Source organism: Scomber japonicus, chromosome 4 (genome assembly GCF_027409825.1).
Source record: "Scomber japonicus isolate fScoJap1 chromosome 4, fScoJap1.pri, whole genome shotgun sequence".
Classification (NCBI taxonomy): Eukaryota; Metazoa; Chordata; class Actinopteri; order Scombriformes; family Scombridae; genus Scomber; species Scomber japonicus.
This window is the reverse complement of record NC_070581.1, coordinates 16,791,285-16,811,701: the sequence shown is the minus strand read 5'-3', so window position 1 is coordinate 16,811,701 and position 20,417 is coordinate 16,791,285. Positions and strand designations below refer to the sequence as shown.

General features: G+C 37.4%; 1 protein-coding gene across 3 annotated transcripts in view; it reads right to left on the bottom strand.

The window, feature by feature from the left end:
* stat6 (signal transducer and activator of transcription 6, interleukin-4 induced) overlaps positions 1–16,853 on the bottom strand; it is a 30,351-nt gene extending 13,498 nt beyond the window's left edge. For all 3 annotated transcript variants that reach the window (XR_008321201.1, XM_053316976.1, XM_053316977.1), the window contains exons 1-5: positions 16,635–16,853; positions 2,355–2,500; positions 1,965–2,109; positions 1,369–1,449; positions 467–641 (exon numbers count right to left, since the gene is read on the bottom strand). Coding sequence is in view for 2 of the 3 variants with exons in the window: in XM_053316976.1 (XP_053172951.1) it covers positions 467–641; positions 1,369–1,449; positions 1,965–2,109; positions 2,355–2,488 (535 nt within the window). In the remaining variant the exon portion in view is untranslated. The remainder of the gene's footprint in view (positions 1–466; positions 642–1,368; positions 1,450–1,964; positions 2,110–2,354; positions 2,501–16,634) is intronic.
* Positions 16,854–20,417: the final 3,564 nt, after the last annotated feature.

Genomic DNA, 20,417 nt, shown 5'->3' with positions numbered 1-20,417 from the left:
AGCAGAGAATCTTCCTATAGTGTACGCGCCACCCTCTGGTAGGGCAGGGAATTGTACTTCTCCACAAAAGCAAGCTTAATACCCTCATGTGGGTTACACAATCAAGCCACACATGTATTCTGGAAGTCCCAGGGTGAAGGGAGGAATGCAAAAATGCTACCCTTTGTTCTGTTATCTAAACTTGAATACCTGGAAGTTTGGATATACTATTTAATAAACAGGACTTTTGGCTACCGAGGAAACAAGATCAACAATCACACTAAGACATTCAATTCAGAGACATGACATTAGTCTTCATTCCTACACTAATGAATAACAGACGCAACTTGATACACAACTGGCTTTCTTTAAGCCTGGGTATGTCTATATTTCCTGGCTGCAACTAAATTTAGACTTCTTTCTTCTTTCTTAAATTGTGTGTGTTTGTGTGTGTGTGTGTGTGTGTGTGTGTGTGTGTCTCTCTCACCTATAGATTCGTAGTTCTGCCTCTCCCAGTTGAGCTCCTCTTGCATCTGGTGCAACTTTTGCCGGACTTCCTGGATTTCCAGCACCTTCAAAACCAGCTTATCCAAATCTGTGGACTCTGTGAACGAGGACTCTCTATACTGTGGGTACTGTGGAGGGCTGAGTATTGTGGGGTGCTACAGACATGGAAAAGTGTATAGTATCATTGTTAGCAACTATTGTATATATTACTTGTTAAAAGTACATTTAATGTGGAAATAATATGAACTGTCTCCCTGAAAAATCAAACAGAATAGATGTATACTCTTAAGTAACACACTGATTATAAAAGACACTAATTAATGAGCTATATTATTTGTTACTTCCAAAATGAAGCACTGACCAAAATGACATATGGCCTTGAAGTAGAGACAGCATTTACATATAACTACAGATCATATAAAACTTAAATTGATGTTTTTGCAACTAATTGAAACAAATTGTATACATCTTCTTTGTGGCCATTTTCCGAGGCCCAGGTTTTCAGGAAGCTAGCAATTTCACTAAAAGGATGGACATTAAACTTCTGAGACATGAAACTTGCATTATTTACTATAGTCTATCCAGCACAGTACACAGTCCTTTGCCATTTTTTGCAAGAATTGTTACAGAAAATATTCCTGTTGGCACTTTCAACCTGACTGTGACGGCTGAGATTTGAGTCAGCTGTCAAAAAAACTATGCACGTCATATAGCTTTTTTAAATTATCATTATTATATTTTTTTAAGTTATTATTATTATTGTTCCTATTCTTAGTAGTAATAGTAGTAGTAGTATTATGACTAGTTAAAGCACTAATTTTGCTCCTGTGCCTAATCATCATGCACAACAACATTATCAGCGAGTGTCAAAAAGGATCTTACAGATCTGAGCAGATTCCTCTCCTTCCTGAGCATGTCCCTGACCATCACTCCAAACTGCAGAGGCTGCTGCTGAAAACTGTTCTGTAAAACAAGCATGTCTTATTAGTTCATCACATCTAAACAGTCCATAATATCACAGTGTAGCTACTAGTAGGTCAATACAGTGGTTTATTCAAATCATTTCATAGACAATACATTTCTAAAGGCAACTTTCCTGGCTTCATGTTGTAGCAGGTTGGCACAAACGTATTTGTATCTTGTTCATGAAACAAGTCTCACACCCATCTAACTCATCAACAGACACCTTATATTGAGACCTACTTTTATTATCTACATAAAAAAACATTTTCCTGTCTTTGGTTATGTATGTGGTCTCGCCCAGTGGGTTAGGGTTAGGGTTAGGGTTAGGTTAGATCAAGCTTACTGGTAGCTGCTTGGCATTTTACACAATAGCTTGAAAACACTGTATTCAACTGCACTCAACCTGATCTGCAAAAACAGCTGGCAGAGTGACACTCCTTTACTGAAACCTGTTAGGGATCCAGTGAGGAAGTCCCAAGTCCTGTGCTGGGAGCTACTGAGTGATCCAGTCCTACCATGTTCCTGCTGATCTGCAACAGCTTCATCTTCTCCACCACATTGTTGTTATCTTGAGCCATCGACTGCAGCATGTGGATGACCTGGTCCAACAGAGCCGTAGCCTGGCCCTCTTGCTCCACATTTTCTAATACAAAGTCCTCCCTGTGAGCACACACACACACACACACACAAGCACATGCATAAACAGTATTTACAAATGAACATAATCACATGAATACAGACACACACACGCAAGACCAACACACACCATATGCAATGTGATCTCGAACTATGGCATACATGTACTGTATATGCAAACATGACCCTGTAGCTGTCTGTTTGTACATGTACAGTATCTGTATATTTATGCATGCTATGTTGTGTACGTGCACATGTGTGTGTCATACCATCTTTGCTTCTCAATCCATTCGGCTAAAAAATGTCTCACTTCTATGGGGAAGGAATTTGAGGGGTAGAGGTCATTGACCGTCGGTCCAGGCAGATACTGTATCAGCTGGGTCATGTGCATCCACTGGGCCATGATGGAGCAGGGCTACAGAAGTCACAGAGAAATGACATTATGTATGAGTATTCAATATCACCACATTATAAAATTACAATAAAACCAAACAGGATATGTTGCATTCAATGGTGAAAGTAGCTTTATTTTATATTTCTCTTGCTGCATTACTACTCTCTCTCTCCATACTTTCCCATTTCTCTACTCTGTCAGTAGCTCTCAGCCCACAAGGAAATTCATTTCTAGCAAAGGAAATGAATGTGGAAGGAAGTAAATCTTTTTAAAAAGACAGCTCACTCACAAAAACTTGCAGTATGTACGTGCTGTGCACCAAACAGCGTTCACTCCCACAGAAATTCCTTTTAGCTAGTGAAGTTTTAAAGATGGATTATTGGGACTTTTGTATAAGATACATTCCCATTTGATTTAATGATATAGCCATAAAATGTATCCTGGGTTTGAACACTGCATTCAACATTACCGAGTCAGTCTGGGATTACATGAAAAGACAGAAGCAGCTGAGACACATGAATCCTACTTCTCCAGGTCAGGAACAATTGACCTGCAAAGTGCCATATTTGCTGCTGTTTAACAGGCAAAACATGCTCACAATAAATATGGATTTGATTTAAGTTTCTTCTGTTTATTGTGCTTTGTTTTAAAGTTAACAGATAAATAACAGAAATGACACAGAAATGTTACTAAGTTTCAATCCACCCACAATACTTTTGAAAGGTAAGAGATCATTCAGTTTATAATTTAAAAAATCATTTTACTGAGTCATGAGACAGCATGTGGAACTTCATACAACTGCTGTGTCACGGGATGTTGTGTAATAGCTTTTGGACAGAATAAACAGTGTGAGTCATCCAATTTTAAGGTTGTTACTTCTCGCTTCTGTATTTTCCTTGGCTAATTATGTGTTTGCAGTGGCAGATTTAGATATTGGTGACATGAGCTTAAAAGTGACGAAAGGTTTTTACATGTGTTTGTACCACAGTATTAAACTGCAGTGTAGTGTTTCTGTGATGTTCATGTTTTGTTGCAATAACAATAGAAACATACATGGATAAATAAATAAATACATACAGACATAATTAAATAAATAATTAAATACTAAGTAAGATACACACTAATAAATAAAATAAATAGCAGTAACCCATACTCATGCTTACAGTATACAAACAAACTGTACTTGCAAGGATACAACAAACAAAATGAGCAGCACATACAGTCATAGATAGTTATAATGTTGTGCTCATGCATCATGATCAAATGTAAATGCATGTGTTGTTACATGTGTTTGTACCAAAGTGTTAGGGTTAGGGTTCATGTTTTGTTTTAATAAAAAAGAAACATGAATAAATCATAAATAAATAAGTTACTGTGAATAAATAATGAATGAGTGAATGTATTTAAAGGTACTGTAGTCTAATAATACATAATAAATAATTGCATACTTATTTGCACTGAAACCCCTCAAAAAACAGCATTAGCCCACCTCGACCATACAAGGAAGACAGAGAGACGGACTGTGTGTGTGTGTGTGTGTGTGTGTGTGTGTGTGTGAGAGAGAGAGAGAGAAAAAGAGAGAAAAAGAGAGAGAGAGAGAGAGAGAGAGAGAGAGAGAGAGAGACAGAGAGAGAGAGAGAGAGAGAGTGAGTGAATGTAACTAGTTCCTAACTCATATCGTGACTGACATCCGATTTTTTCAATAATAATAAACATTTGCATAAAGCAAGCATATATCCACTCCCATGTTAATAAGATAAGAAAATATTCTTTAAAGTATATTTAGAAAAAAAAAATCATGAGTTAACTCATGACAATCATGAGATTAAATATTTTAATCTATTATATATTATATATATAGACTGGTTCTTTGTCAATACTCAAGAACTTTTGAATGAAGGACATGGCTCACGAGTCTCTAAATCTGTCAGCACTAATCTGGATGAACCCATCACCTTACAAAACTGACTTGTTGCTAAAACTGCTGCCCTGTCACCCATAGTTGTTAACCTGTTTTTACTTGTTCCTGCTCGTCTGTCTTTGTGTTTGCTGATAACATGTCTTGTTGCCTGGCCTGCCTTAGTTTTATTTTTATCATGTTCCTTGCACTTGTTTTTCTAATGTCTGTCCCTGTTTATGCTGTTGACCTGTTGTGTTACAGCTGTCCTGCTTCTTGCTTGATTGTTGCTCATGTGTGTTATGCTTACATCCATTTTGACTCACATTAGTTCTTGCTTATGTCTGCTCCTGTCAAGCTGCTCTGTAACTGTTTGTTTGTTGCTTTGTTCAGATGTAGTTTACTTTGCTTTTACTGTGTGCTGCTTATGTCACTCTGTGTTTTATACTTATTGTAACTAACTTGTCTTATAATGTTTTAAAACTGTTTCTTGATTTTAGGCTGCCAACTCACACCTGGCCAGGGACAACAGATGAAAACTAGCCTAACTAGGCTAATTCTGGAATTTTTACAGATATGTTTATTAATATGCACTGTTCCTGACAAATAAACAAACAAACAAACAAATAAAAAAAAATAAAAATGATATCAATAAAAGAATACGTTCAGCTGTCATCTCAGCCTGTAACTCAGTTGAAGAGAATTAAAGCCCCATTTTAAGATTTATGGGTAAAATGCGTGGGAAAATTTAATTAAACTGAAATCTACCGCTTATCGCTTTTCAACATGTCCATGCTTGTTGAACAGGTGGTTTGATAAATTTCTCTTACTGGCTTTTTACTTTTTACGAGCATCATTGTCTAACAGCTCAAGTAAAACTTTATCTTTCTCTTCACCTGGTTCACTGTCTCCACTGTGGCCTCTCTGCTGGTTGCTCAGTGTGTGTGTGTGTGTGTGTGTTTGTGTGTGTGTGGAGGAGCTGAGCCCCACCCTCCAACACAGACAGCAGAGGACAGAAGCAACGCACCCTTCAATGACAGCAAAACACGATATAGAAACGAAGCAGAGTTTTCTACTGTTCATTCGCCTAAAGCACTGTGAGAATAATAAGGAAAACCCAGAGTTTTACAAATAGTTTTACAAATAACATCCACATTTTGGTTAATTCCATGATATTCCTTGTTTAACAGTTGATTCTATTTTTACACTAACAAGTACTGTTTAGATCTGCTCTATGTGTAAAATGCCTTGAGATGACTTCTGTTGTGATTTGGCGCTATATAAATAAAGATTGATTGAGATTGATTGATTGACTGATTATCAAATCCTGTGATTCAGTCTATGTATTCTGCAATGTGGAAATCATAGGGCCCTAAAAACAACTGGAAACTCAGGCAGGAATACAGAAAACATTATGAGGCCATTTGTCTCTGACAGTTGCTATCAAGATCAGTCAGACTTTAGACAAAAAAAGACACTACTCTGTGAGAGAATGAATCCTCCCTGAAGGGAATAGTTTGACATTTTGGCAAGCACATTTATTGGCTGGCTTGCTGAGAACTAAATGAGAAGATTGGTCCCATTCTCATGTCTATACCCTAAATGAGGCTAGAGCTAAAAGAGGTCAAGTAAAATCTGTCACTTAGCACCTCTAAAACGTATTAATTCATGCTTTATATCTCGTTGTTTAATCAATACAATAAGTAACGTGTAAAAACACATAAAAACAAGTGCTGTATCTCTTGGTTGGGTGAAGTGACTCTGATGCTGTCAGGCAAGTCAAGTGAGTTATATTTGTATAGCCAAATATCACAAGTCATTAATTTGCCTCAGAGGGTTTTACAATCTGTACAGCCATACGATATATTCTATCCTTTTGTATGCTTCAGTGTTTTATATTGTTAGTGTCCCAACCAGTGACCCCCGGTTTTGTGATTGGGGAAATGTAACATGTTGTGCGTGCAGGATAGAGTATATATAAATTCACAGAAATACAGAATTGAAAAACAGGATGACACAATTACAGATAGAAGGCAACAAGTTTAGACTCCAAGAAATAGTCTAACACAAAGTTACCAAAGGCCTAACACAGGCATATCAGCAGAGTACAAGTGAGATGTTTATAACAGAGAATGTTGTAATGGCCACACAGTATACATTACCATGACTCAACATTATTATTCAATAAGTAGCCAAGTAGTTGATGAGTAAGCAGCAATATTGAAGAATAAATACAGCAGCTGATGGTAATCAGCACAACCACAGTTGTCTGCCTTAACTAATGATGTATTCCTTTTAATACACTTAAATGAGCTGAAATGTTTTTTTCTTTGATAATATCAAATCTGGATTCATGCTCTTCCACTTTGTTGCTTCGGCAAAAAAAGGTAAGCAGAAAAATCCAATATAAAATCCTATTAACATGTTATATTTAATACTCTGTAGATAATCATTTTCATGTATCTCTTGACTAAATGCTGTCCAATACAATTGTGTGGAAAGTTGAGTTTAATCTAGAAGTAATTCAGAGAGGCTGTAAACAATCACAGTGAGAGCTAAAATCTTAGGCTGGAATGCAGACCTGCTTTAAAAATTAATCTGATACCACCAAGGGCCAAAAAGATAGATGTTTGGAAAGCTTACAACCATATCAGTGGACAATGATATGTCCATGAGTGAAACATAAGAATCATGGTTAAAACGGCATTGTGTAAGTCAAGAAGCATACCAAGAACCAACAAGAATTTAGAGGAAAATAAACAAAAATAAACAAACAATAACAAACAAAACATTACCAAAAGCCTTCTGCTAAGCCAACCATGCTACATGTAAGACTGTGGTCACACTGTTTGACCAGGACATGAAAACAACATGAAAATTCTTTCACACAACACTTAACTTTTGATAACTGCCCCAATGCAACAAATAAACGTAATAATTCTGCCAAAATGTTTGTGAAATGATCTAGCTTTAAATATTAAATGAATGTCCCACACTAGATATGTGTTCTTTATTTCATTCTTTTGCCTGAGCCTGCATTGTGTGCAGTAGTACAGTAGCTTGTCTTCCTTTGTCATCTCAAAAAATCAGCAGTTTGTCTGGTTATCCAAAGTATGCTTTAATTCAGTGATGGCCTGTCAACACGCGTAATCAAGAGCCACCGTGTTGAGCAAAGATATTGTAGTACTGATAACAATATCCACTTGTCTCACGCACACACACCCACAAACACACAAGTACCACTCAGGTGGAGAAATGAATCATCCTGTATAAAATCTTTGTTGCACCAAAGTTAAAAAAAAATTCAATGATTTTAAGCATTTATGTCATGACTTTTAGAAATATACACCTTGGAAAAAATACTGTGGTCCTGACCGAGGACCTGGGCACTGTGCACATCCATTAAGACAACCAAATCCTTGTAGTCCTAATGTTTGTTCCCTTTTGTTGCTAAGTTGTTGTTTCCATGTTGGGCCAGCTCTGCATTTGCACTCTGCTTTATTTACACACAGTTGACCTTTACACACAGCACTGCTCTGGCAGAGATACAGGGCATATTTCTGGCATATTTAGGTGGATGTTTACAATAATTAGGGAACTGTTTGGGCAAAGTTTTAGGCAACAGTTTATAACCATACAACAACACACAGCACTCTAGCCAGTGTTTGGGTAGATACACTATGCTGTGTTTAGCCAGCACACTAAGCTACAGTTTCCTTTTCTGGATAGGGAAAATCCACCACTGCACAATACAAGACTACACAACAAGGATACAGTAACCAACGCCAATAGGATCATATAAATAAGGCTTCTATTGTAGTTCAACTCATATGTTGTGTTATATCTACTTATTGAAATAATGAAGGCCTTTTTGATTACCTCTTGTCATAGAAACACAGCAGTTGTCAGGGGAATGTGATATCCCCTGTATTGCTAAACCTGCTTCCTCGCCTTTAGTTCATGGGCTAGCACTAAGTTATAAAATCCTGACTGTTTTCATCATGCAGGGGGTCTGGTAGGTCATTTTGACACAAGCCTTTGCAGTAATGGTTATGTACACTGGGTGAAATGTTTGTAGTGGTAATTGTACTTATGTACCCACTAGCTTTGGAGTAATGAAGCTCAGTCATTCCAGGACATTTTGATTTTGTGATCACAATATTTAACATGAATGTACCAAAACTCTGAAATATTTGTGAGAGCTTGCAATATTTTGCTAATTGACCGCAACTTTTTATGTTTTGTTATAGCTTTCTTGAAGTTCTCAGTTCCACCAGTCACTGAAGGCACAAGGGTTTTTGATGAGACGGGGACTGAGGTGGATGCAGAGGTCTTTGAAGCAGCCCAACGTTGGCATACTGACTATCAAATTTGATAATGGTATAATTGCCCCTTTTATTGATTCTAATTTTTTTTTAGCATCATTCATTAAATGTTGACCTAGTTTGCACTTTGTTGTTAATAACACAGTGATGTTATTTTTGTCCTGCCTCTCTCTCTCCCAAACTTCACTTAGATTTCAAGGAAACGTCATCCATCAGTTCTCAAGAAACCAGGTCCCAAGAATCCAGTTCCAGTCCACTCTCGGCTGGTAGTGCAGACAACACAGTCATCCTTTAAATTCTTTCCTGCCACTCAGACGACACGATCATTCTTGAGGAAAGTGACAGCCCTACAAGAAAACGTGGAAGGGCAGATGAGGAGGCCAAACATGTAAGTTTATTTTTTTTGCAATTGATTACCGCAGGAGTTTCAGGGCTTCCTGTTGGAGTTAGGGTATGGGTCCAAAAGACTTTATTGTGCTTCTGTACATGATACATATGTGTACCAAATGTAATTAAAGAGTACAACCGCACCAAAACTCTGAGTGACTCCTCACGACGTCAGATGACAGAAAAACATGGGTCATTTGGTTGTGTCTGGTGGAACTTTGTCTCCCATGTTCTTGTAATCAGCCTTAACCAGGTTACTCATGTATTCCCTTACTTATTGTTATTCAACCTTGGATATATTATTTTATATTTCTGTCATCTGGCACCATACTAATAGATTACAGTCAAGATCTTTGCAGACCTCTATTTGTCTACATTTGCTCTGAAAAAAGTACCTGTAGTAGTGGTTTAATGCTTTCTCTTAGTTGTTATCACCTGTTTGATGAACTTTTCAAATAACTAATTTAAGTTGGACAGTAAATTATCTGTACCCAATTAGGAAGATTTTGGTCTGAATTAGTTGGTTGTTTCCAGATGGCAAAGTTTGTTGTAGGTTGAAATTAGCTGAAATGATTCTGTGTGTTGCTTGTGAAATGCACTTTCAATATGTTTTCATGGTTACGGAGAGATGAAAATGCTAAATGTCAGGATTATACAGTTTGTACATTTTAACCGAAACCTAAACTTCTTCCCCGGAGTTGTCTGTTTTCTCGTCTCACAGGTAATCTGGGCCTGTAGACGTCCGGATGACAGATTCCAGTCATCCAGATCCACAGTCATTGTGCTTCTCTCCTCTATCCTTCCTTTCTCTCCTCTCAACCCCAACCGGTCGAGGCAGATGGCTGCCCACTCTGAGTCTGGTTCTGCCTGAGGTTTCTTGTTAAAAGGCAGTTTTTTCTTGCCACTGTTGCTCATGTGGGAATGTTGGGTCTCTTTAAAGTTAAAACCTGAAGAGTTCAGTTTAGAACCTGCTCTATGTGTAAAGTGCCTTGAGATTACTCTGTTGTGATTTGGTGCTATACAAATAAAGAATTTTATTTTAGCTCTAACTCTGTAAATATACCACTTTATCCACATGTCTAACCTTTTTAAGCGAGAAAGTAACCCTTTAGATCCACAATGTGACGCTAATTTGTCCAAATAACATCTGTTTAAAGTTTTGTTCCTGCGAATTCGGAGCCACTCAAGTTAGCCGTAGCGAGTAACGCACTTCCGGTCATTTTCACAAAATAAAACACCCGTTGCCTTTTATTATTAAGAAAACCATAACGATAGAGTTGGTGCTTTTATTTTGAAAACAGGAAGCGAACATACCCTCGCTGTAACTGACTTGAAACCACCGAGGTACATTACATTGTAACGCCAGTGGGAATAGCAGCAATGTCTCTGCATGTACTGCCTAATCCTAAGCACCGATTGGCTTGTGTGTGGTGTCGTCAGAAGCAGAAGAGGCTCACGGTCGCTCTGAGATGGACGCGCAGGTCAGGAAATGACGTAAACGGACCGTATATGGTTTGTTATTTGTGTTATTACATTAGGTGTTGGACTAAATACATGGACATATTGAGGAAAATATTCCGGTTTTATGGAAACGGATTTCATATTTCACAAGAATGGATACTTGGCGAGCTGTACAGAAAGTCCTGTGTCATAAGATGATCGTTGTGGATAAAGGGAAGACTTTGAAGGTATGTAGGCATTATAGCTTTTCTCACTTAGCTGAGTGGCTAGCCGAGCTAATCGATAATACTATTACGGCTGTGAGCAACCATATAAGTCGTGAGTGGTCTTGAATGAATCAGAACAATCTAAGCTTTCCAACAATGTACGGCATGAATATATATGTTTAAGGGTTGGTGTTTAAAACATTCAGAAGAACGTGTGGCTACCTACTAACATCTGTCCTGTCCCGTGAACGGAACAGCGTGCGTTAAGAGGTTAATGATCAAATATCAAAATCCGAATAGCGTCAGAAAGTCAACCCACTCTCCACATTTCCATTGCTACCGTTTTGATACTTCATGGTACACAAACAAATAGCATCTCATATGAAAGCTAAGACCCTGGCGAGTTCAACAGTACCACTATTATTGCGCTAAAAACTCAGTGAACCAGCAGCCAAACAATACAAAGTTCAATAACCACTTATCTACAGCTACTAACAGATATTCTGTCTTACCTTCGAATTTTTGTGATGAAAAGTTGTACTTGAGAGCAAGAAACGCTGGGAAGTCCAACACGGCTCTGCTTGTTTACAACTCCATTTCACCCAGTGCCAGCCTACAGTAGCTGCACCGGAACAACAGACAACCCTGGCAACCCGCAATTCCGGCCGCTAAATGGCTGGTACAATGTACACAGAACGTGTCAGAACGTCATTGTCGAACCCGTCAAAAAATTTTAAAAATATTAATTCAGACTAAACATTTTTTTTATGGAAAAGCAATACTTTCATTCTGTACCCCTCAAAACGCCCCGTGGCTGTATTATTTAAAAAAAAATATAGCTTTTAATATATTCTACATATTCAACCTTTAACTTATGTTATTGCAGATAATGATTATATATTTTTCTGTCAATGGATTACTTCAATGGCATTATTTAATGGCAGACTGTATATAACTTTGAGCTTGTTGTTCTCATGGTCACAAAATGAATCTGAAAATTAGCACTGAAATATGGATGTTTCTGTGAGATGCAGTTAGCTTTTTATTGCAGGAAGTGATTACATATGACTCTTCATAGTAGTTTTTAAAAATGCATTATTTTCCTTTGCTTGGAACAGCACATAAAACACTGCAAATTATGTCTTTTTTTTTTTTTAGAAAAGCTGCTGCAAAATCAAGCATTTTTGGCTGTGATAACCACAAAAAAACTGCAGAATTGTAGAATGACATTTTTCATTCTTAAAAATCTGAAATAAAGTATTTTTTGCCTTCAGACAAGGCTTTGGATGAGTTCAGTATTAACCAGGGCTACTACTTATGATTATCTTCATTATCAATTAATCTGTCAATTATTTTCTCAATCAGTTTATAAAATGTCAGAAAATTGTCAATTAGTTTCCCAAAGCCCAACATGTAACTAAAAGATATTCAGTTTACTGTCAAAGAAGTTTAAAGTGACCAGAACACTTTTACATTCAGGAAGCTGGAACAAGATACTCAAAACAATTAATCTATTCTCAGAATAGTTATATTTTCTATCGATTGATTGATCGATTAATTTACTAATCATTGCTGCACCAGTAGGTCAGTTAAATCTCTGTTGCACAAATTTTCCCCTCTTGTTAGCTCCTCTCCCATTTTTAAAATCTAGGAAATAAATACAGTACAGAAACATTCCTGTTTCTGAGTGAATTTGAAGTCAGTTAGATTAAATCTCTAGGAGGAGTTTGTTCAAATACGATGTATGGAAAACGCCAAAATCACGAATACGATTCTAAATGGCCGACTTCCTGTTGGAGTTAGGGTATGGGTCCAAGAGACTTTCTTGTGCGTCTGTACATGATACATATGTGTACCAAATTTCGTTTGTCTATGTCAATCTGAGACGAGGAGCTCAATTTTTAAAACATTTCTAGGGGGCGCTATTGTATCCAGTAGGTGTCGCTATGGAGTAGTATTGATGAATAGACATGCTCAGGGCGGGACCCTTTACATGCGTGACCAACTTGGTGTAGATCGGACGATGTCTGTAGGAGTTATAAGGACTTCCTGCTTGATGGTGAAAGAAATTGTTGATGCCGCCACGCCCAAACCGAATCCCTAATCAGAATGTTTTTAACAATTTTCACCTCCAATGTCTCAAGATGTTTCTGAGTGAAATTGCAGTCGGTCAGATTAAATCCCTAGGACAAGTACGAGGCGTGGAAATCGCAAAAATCACACATATTTTTAAAAATGGCCATGACTGTTGAAGTGACGTCATGGGTCCCCTAGACTTTTTTGTGCATCTGGACATGATACATATATACCAAATTTTGTTCAAATACGTCAGTCTTTCACATTTTTATATTCATTAGGGGGCGCTATTAAGCCATTTTGCGACAGCCATTTTGGCGAACCATAAAATATCAAATTTTCCACCAGGTCTGATGTGCATGCAAATTTTCGTTTTGTATAATCAGTAAAATTACAATAGGGCCCAAGGCCTTCGCACTGTTTAGTGTTTGGGCCCTAATAACTTTTCCCATAAAACTGCAAGCGGACAAGTTTGTGAAACTATGGAAAAATCGGATCTTTTTTGTCCATCATTTGTTTAATGCAAATCTTTCTTTTTGTGGTAAATTATGTGTCAGCAAGCTACAGTCTATATTTTGGTTCTATATATTAAGTTTGGCATTTTTGTTTTGCACTTATATGAAGTACTAGCAGTCAGGGTTTCCAGGTTTTGCTTCAGTAAAAACAAAATCATATATTTCTAGTGAAACATTCAATAGAGGTGTCACTCTCTTGAATATGAATTACATCTAGTTTTTGATACCAGATGTGGCAACATGTCAGGGTACTCTGCCCCTGACATACACAGTCAAGCTAAGTCCATTTCATTTAGATAATCCAAAATTACAAACTCTTTAACTGAGTAAGAGAAAGAGACAATCTTTCATATTCAACTGATTCCTCACACACAGCATGAAGTGGGAAGTAACACATATACTCACCTCTGTAGTTCAAAATCTGGCTGAAGTCACTATTGCGTGATATCTATTCATACCACTATGATGATATCTGTTTAGGTATGGAAACTCACATGTAAGGTTGTGTAGTAAATGTCACTGCATAATGGGAAGTCAAATGATACTGGATATTTCCACTGGCATTCTCAGAAATTAATGTGGGGGAAAACATAACAATCTGATTAGACTGACAACCGATTACTTTGAATGCGTAACTCTTAACTTAAAACAACATTTGTAACAATATATATTTTATTATTATTATTATTTTTCAATATCTGCACTTTCCACCAGTCCACTCACCTCTACCTGTCACGCTATACAGCAAAGAGAAGCCTTTGTTCACGGACATTTATCAAACTGATATCTGCAACTAATGATTATTTTCAAACTGTGAAAATCGGCATCAAAATATCTAAAGGCAAAAGGTGACACCATCAAATTCAGACAGACAGAAAATCAGTCAGCAAAGATTTGTTTAAATTTATTGTTTAATTCTTCCTTTCTTTGTAAAAATAGAAAAAAAATCTGGTACCAACTTCTTAAATGTGACTTTTCTTTGTCTTAAGTGATAATAAACAAAATATCTTTGGGTTTTAGACAAAGTACTCGATAATTAGTTCTTCATTTCAGTCCTAACTTGATTATCAAAATAGTTGCTAACCATCAATTCCCTGACATGTTTCAGCTCCAATCAAAAACATACTGAGGATTGTGATTTTGTATAATGAATTAAACAACACTAGAACATTACTGAGAAAAATTCACGTGCTGAGAATAAATTTGAATTATTGCTACTGTTGTGCAGCACTAGAGTACATACTGTTGACAAAGCAGTTATTGAAACCCTTGCACTTTACAGTAATGAGGCATGACTCATCATCCGTTATTACAATATAGATTATTTAACTTTAAGTGAACAGAGGAAAGTACTTCATGTTGACAATTCTGCTGATGTATGTGATTTGTACACAGAAATACCCTAACCCTAACCACTTCTTAAAATCTTGCAGGAGGTAGCCAGTATCTTGCAGGAATGTCAAAACCCTGTTATTATTTGTCTTTCTGTTACTCTCCTTCTGTTACGCTCCTTTAATGAGCTTTAAAACCATGACAACCTTTGAAAACATGGTTGCCAAAAAGCAACAGGCTATGTTCTTATTGTAGCCTGCATCACTTCCTAACAGAAAGTACCACTTTTTGACCTAAGAGACCGAATCTTGCGTGACAAATGCCCATACTTCCTTCGTTAGATAATCATGAATGAACTTCCCTATATTTTGGGAGAAAAGTGCTCTCTTTCACAGAAAAAAATTGTGTACATACTATAAGTATTTGGTTAGTCTGACCTCACAAATGCGAGACTGTTAATCAAGGCAAGAAGAAAAAGAAAAGGGAGTAACCTCAGATGATCAACAGAGCAGTCATCACACTTCCAGCACAGCCATGCAATGATATGTGTCCAAAAAGACAAACAAACAAAGGTGCAAGACTCCCCCAGTCCAACATGACATAAACATCCTCTGTTTGGATTGTGTCCGAACCGTCCAGTTTCCTTGTTAAAAATCCTTAAATCCACACATGTATTATGACATATAAAACACTGCCTAGAACAATAATATGTGTCTGATGTGGTTTTTCCACAAAAAATATATAATTACCATGTTAAAATTATAAAAACATTATATAAAAATGCAAATATATTTCATTTCAGATTGTTTCAAATGTATTATAGACAGGAGCATACGAGATAGTGTTACAGAGACTTCCCCCTTTCACTTTCTCTGTGTGGGAGCAGCTAAGGACAGAGAGTAGATCTTTCTAGGAGTGCCAAGTGCCAAGTGGCTGTCAAGAAAAAAACAGCTGTGGCTGCTCAATACGAGCTATTAATGAATATACAGGAAGCACTCTTCATAGTTCACTTTGTAATATGGATAATTTTGGATCAGCTTCCAGTCATCTGTCTCTAGTGTCTCTGTGGAGCCACAGGAGGGTGTAGCTGACAGGTTTTTAATCCTGGACATGGTTTTTGTTGTCCCGACAAACAGTTTTATTGTTGTCACGAATAATCGTCTATTCATTGTAGCTTCAGTATAATAGCTACCCATTGCCAGCCCTTCCTCAGGTGTCATTGAGAATGGGTGTTACACATGAATCAAATGTTTTGCTGAAGTATGCTCCATGAATGTGGAAAGGCTGCCAAAGTTTCGAAACAGTGCCACATTTCTGTAAAACAAGAATCGTGACTGCTCTGACTTGCCCTGCATCACATGTGTTTGATATTAACAGGAAAGACGAGAGTTACTTTGGAGTTCAATGCAGTTGCAATTTGTAAACTACTGTACTACTGTATAATATCTATATTTGGGAAGCAAATACTATGATATGCACTGTATGTATATCAATATAAAAATGTAATCAGTTCCTCCACTACTGGTTTGAACACCATATTAGGATCATTACACTGCCAGGCTTCTAGGAACAGCAGTGTTGACACCGACGTGTTATTGCCACAGGGCACAGAGGGAGGGACTGGCTTCATAAAGAAATTAATTATATTACCTTGATTACATAACTCTTTGAAACACTTTATGAAATACAAGTAATAATAATAATAAAAAAGTAATAATAATTAAAAGCCCAGTTTGAGCCTCTTTTCAGTGGGTGATCATGTAGCTACATTATCACATTTAAGGTTTGTATAGCTGTAGAAAGGACATGAGGCCGACACACATCCTGTAACCAAAACATGAAAGAGGCACACCAGCCTCATTAATAACGTACCGTTTCTACATCTGACAAAGCCTAATAAGCTGTAGGTCCCAGTGTTTAACAAAGACATAGAATAAAACAAACATTTAAACTTACCTTCAGCAAAACACTGACAGTGTTGTGATCCGTCGCCTCTTCCTCCTCTTCTGTCTCATAAGTACACAGCCAGTCCGAATATCCTATTGAACATTTCCTGTCCCCATCACTCAATTTCACGCATAAAACTTGATACTTTTTGTTGTTTTGAACCGAGGAGAAATGAATTTAGATCGCCGAGCAGCTCGTCGAGTAGGCACGGACAACTTTTTTTTCCCCCCTCAACGCAGACAGTAGATTAAGTCTCACTTCCCTGTTACGCACGATGTGCCAGTAACGGGGGAGCGCGCTTTATTTCCTGCCCTGACGTTCACACATGGCCGAGATACAGTGTGTAGACCAGACAAACATCAGGGCTGGTGTGGAGCGATATGGTGAAGCATATATGTATATATATATATGTGTGTGTGTATGTAAATATATATAAGACTGTGGGGGGTTTCTTGCGTAGCAGGGAAAGCCTACAGTATGTTTTGGCGTTAATGTGAACCTCCTCTAGTCATGCTCTGTTTAGTTGAATGTGAAAACATTATATATAAAGTACGCACTCTGCCGCCTTTATTGTCTGAGGAGAGAAACTGTATGGCTTGAGCACACTTACAATAGAAATAAGGTAGGCATCCACCGCTGTTAAAACAGAAAGTACAACCGAGTGTATAGGGCTTGGTGAACTTCCACAGAAGGAGATGTAGGCGGAGTAATGTTCAGTCATTTCACAGCATAGTGTAACTTCCAGTAAGTCTTACTGAGACACTCGATACCATATCTGCAGATGGTAGTGACCTCAAGTCGGATATCTTCCCAACGGTACCCACTTAGGGGAAACCATTAAATCCTTAATGTCCAATAATCGCCCTCTCAGGATTTTACCTTTCTGCTAGCTCTAATTGCAATTTAGACAATAGTTGGTGTTTTTAGTCCAATATATATTGAAATATATCCCAGCAGAGGTTCATTGGTTGTGGTTTATTCCATCATCTACATATTAGGTAATTACAGTTCATCTCCAGTTGTCTATAGCCTCCAGTCTAGCCATTCAACTTTGAACCAGTAGTGAAGTGTAACCACATAAACACAAGCACTGTACTAAAGTGCAAAACTGAGGGACTTGTACTTTGCTATTGTAGTTTATTTCTATTTTAAGCTACTTTATTATTCTATTTCACTTCAGTTTCTATTCCACTGTTATAGATTAGTTACTTTTCTAATTCAAGATTTACACACAAAAACATTTTATGATATTATAAAATACAAGTCAGTGCTGTAGGTTAAAATTCACTCCATGTTGCCCAACTACAATAGCAATAAAATAGTGCTTACACATCAATGTATTAGTAATGATAGTACAATCATATAATATAAACATTTAGAATATAACAGATAATGTCAAAATGATATCATTTATATTATATGTGGAGGCGGAGCCACCAGGGTTCGCTAAAGAGTTTTAATATGTTACAGTCCAGCTGCTGCTTGTTGAAGCAGTGATATTGCTCTATGTGTAGTTTTATGTCTGTAACTGTGTGCTGATTTTTACATAAAAGTGTTATGATGATAATGTTTTTTATTATTATTATTATCATTGTTATTATTATTATTATTATTATTATTATTGTTATTATCAGTAGTAGCAGTTAGTATTACTGTTAGTATTAGTATTAACAGTATTATATGCACAACTTCTGATATATCCATATTTTTGTGGTTAAGTTTTACAACAAAATAAACCTTCCTAAAATTTCAAACAGATTCATGAAAGTCGGCTCCTATGGTTCACAGTTTCTTGCATCAGCCACATGAGGGGGGTACAGACCTGCCATAAACCTGCCAGCCCTCAATGTGATAAGGGGTCTGTTTGAAATTAGGTGCCATCATAGCAGGATCACACATGAGCAACTGCAGAGTACCCAACATGAGGTGAGTCTAACTATTATAATATTCATGTTAACCATTCTGTTTCTAATAAATTAATATTCTGCAGCCATTCTCACAGAGACGTCTCTGTTTCAGTTGTTCTTTGACAGCAATGTGTTCCAGTATATATTCCTGTGTGTTATTTATTTATTCAGCGAGTCATATGAGAGGGGGCAGGCTGAGAACATGTCTCAGGACATTCCACCTGTCAAATTCAATTTCCCGAGAATTTTTGATTGACCTGTCTAACACAGAAACAATGCAGCTGCAAAGGTTTGATCATTTCCTTCCAGAAAACCAAAGGAGTTTCCATTATTCCATTTTTCCTCACGTGAATCAGGTTTTAGATTGTATTATTTGTCTGTCTTGAAACTGCAGATGTCGTCTATTGATTTTGATTCATTCTTTCCACGGTTTCTGTTCAAGTCTTGCTACCATGTTCAAAACTGCCAAATAATACAAACATGATGGACTCAGTCACAGTTGCCATTAAGATTACCCTCTTTAGTATTCAGGCTAAATATTCATGATGACAACTACACCTTCCAGGAGAGAGACGATGGTTAATATAAGATGACAGACTCTAAAAGCAGTTGGCAGTAGTGGTGCTTTTTCTATCACAATATGCAGCTTCTCATTTTCAAAAAAATATGTTTGATGGATATTAAAAACTCAACCACAGACAGAATTACTTTTTTAGCTTTTCAGCTGTCTGTTGGTTGCAGGTTTATATAGCTCAGTGTTTGTATTATTGTTGTTTGCTGCATTACCACTCTCTGAGCAGGCCTGTCATCATTTTCGGGGTCCTCTTAGGTAAAAGGCCCTTACTGCAGGGTTGCAACATCTGGAACCAATACAGCTGTGCTGGCTATCTGTGGAACCAGGGGGCTTGGAGGTTGTAGGCTGGAGTGGGAGGGGGGTTGTCGAGGGGTTGGGCTAGTTGCTGCTTTGGCCCTGGGGGTCCATGAGTCCCTGACTTCAAAATAGACTTGATTGCTAACAGCTGGCAGTCCTAACTCACCCAGTGTCAGAGCTCTCCTCTGATGTCAACCTTGTCAGTATCAAGGCCCGGACAATGGAGGGCCAGCAGCATGGAAAAGGTATAGAGCAAAATTATGTCCATGTGAAATGAGATTCAAAGAATGACCTTTTTTTATGAGGGTTGTTACCATAAATAAAATGCAAGTTTTTGTCAAGGCACCTTTGAATGAAGCATACACTGAAGGTGTGCACAGACACCATAAAAGTCAGATATTAAAGTAGAGCGCATGCCATCTAGATGACATTTAGACAACATGAAATTATTATACAACTAATTATTCCTTTATAACTTCCTCCTATGTATGTAGTCATATTCCTATATAACTACTTTATAACCCAAGTGTACAAAGGTAATTATATCAATAATCAACATATATATATTTTGGTGAAATGTATTGTATGTATCAGTATCACTTGTTATTGGAGCTGTATCGCAGTGAGGAGGCTGCATCTGCGCTGTGCCCTGCTATTCACTGCGACAGTACGAGTAAATAGGACAGCAGCTCATTAGCATCTTTTATTATCCAATTACAAACTCTACTCGCCTAATTACCTCCAATCAGCAGGGAGAAGAAAATGATTGACTTCCTGGAGGACAGGAACCACTCAGGACAAAAAGGACAAACTGGAATTCACTCACGTAATGGATAGAAAGAGACTCGCAGGAAGACAGAATATGGAAATATGTAGGTAGACATAATACTGCGGCTACTGTCTCACTGTTTAAGAAAATAATTATCATAGATTACCTTTCAGTAAAACCATCACATTGTGCAGGTAACGCTTTTATTACATGATTTGTGAGTGTTGCAAGACTCCAGCTAGCAT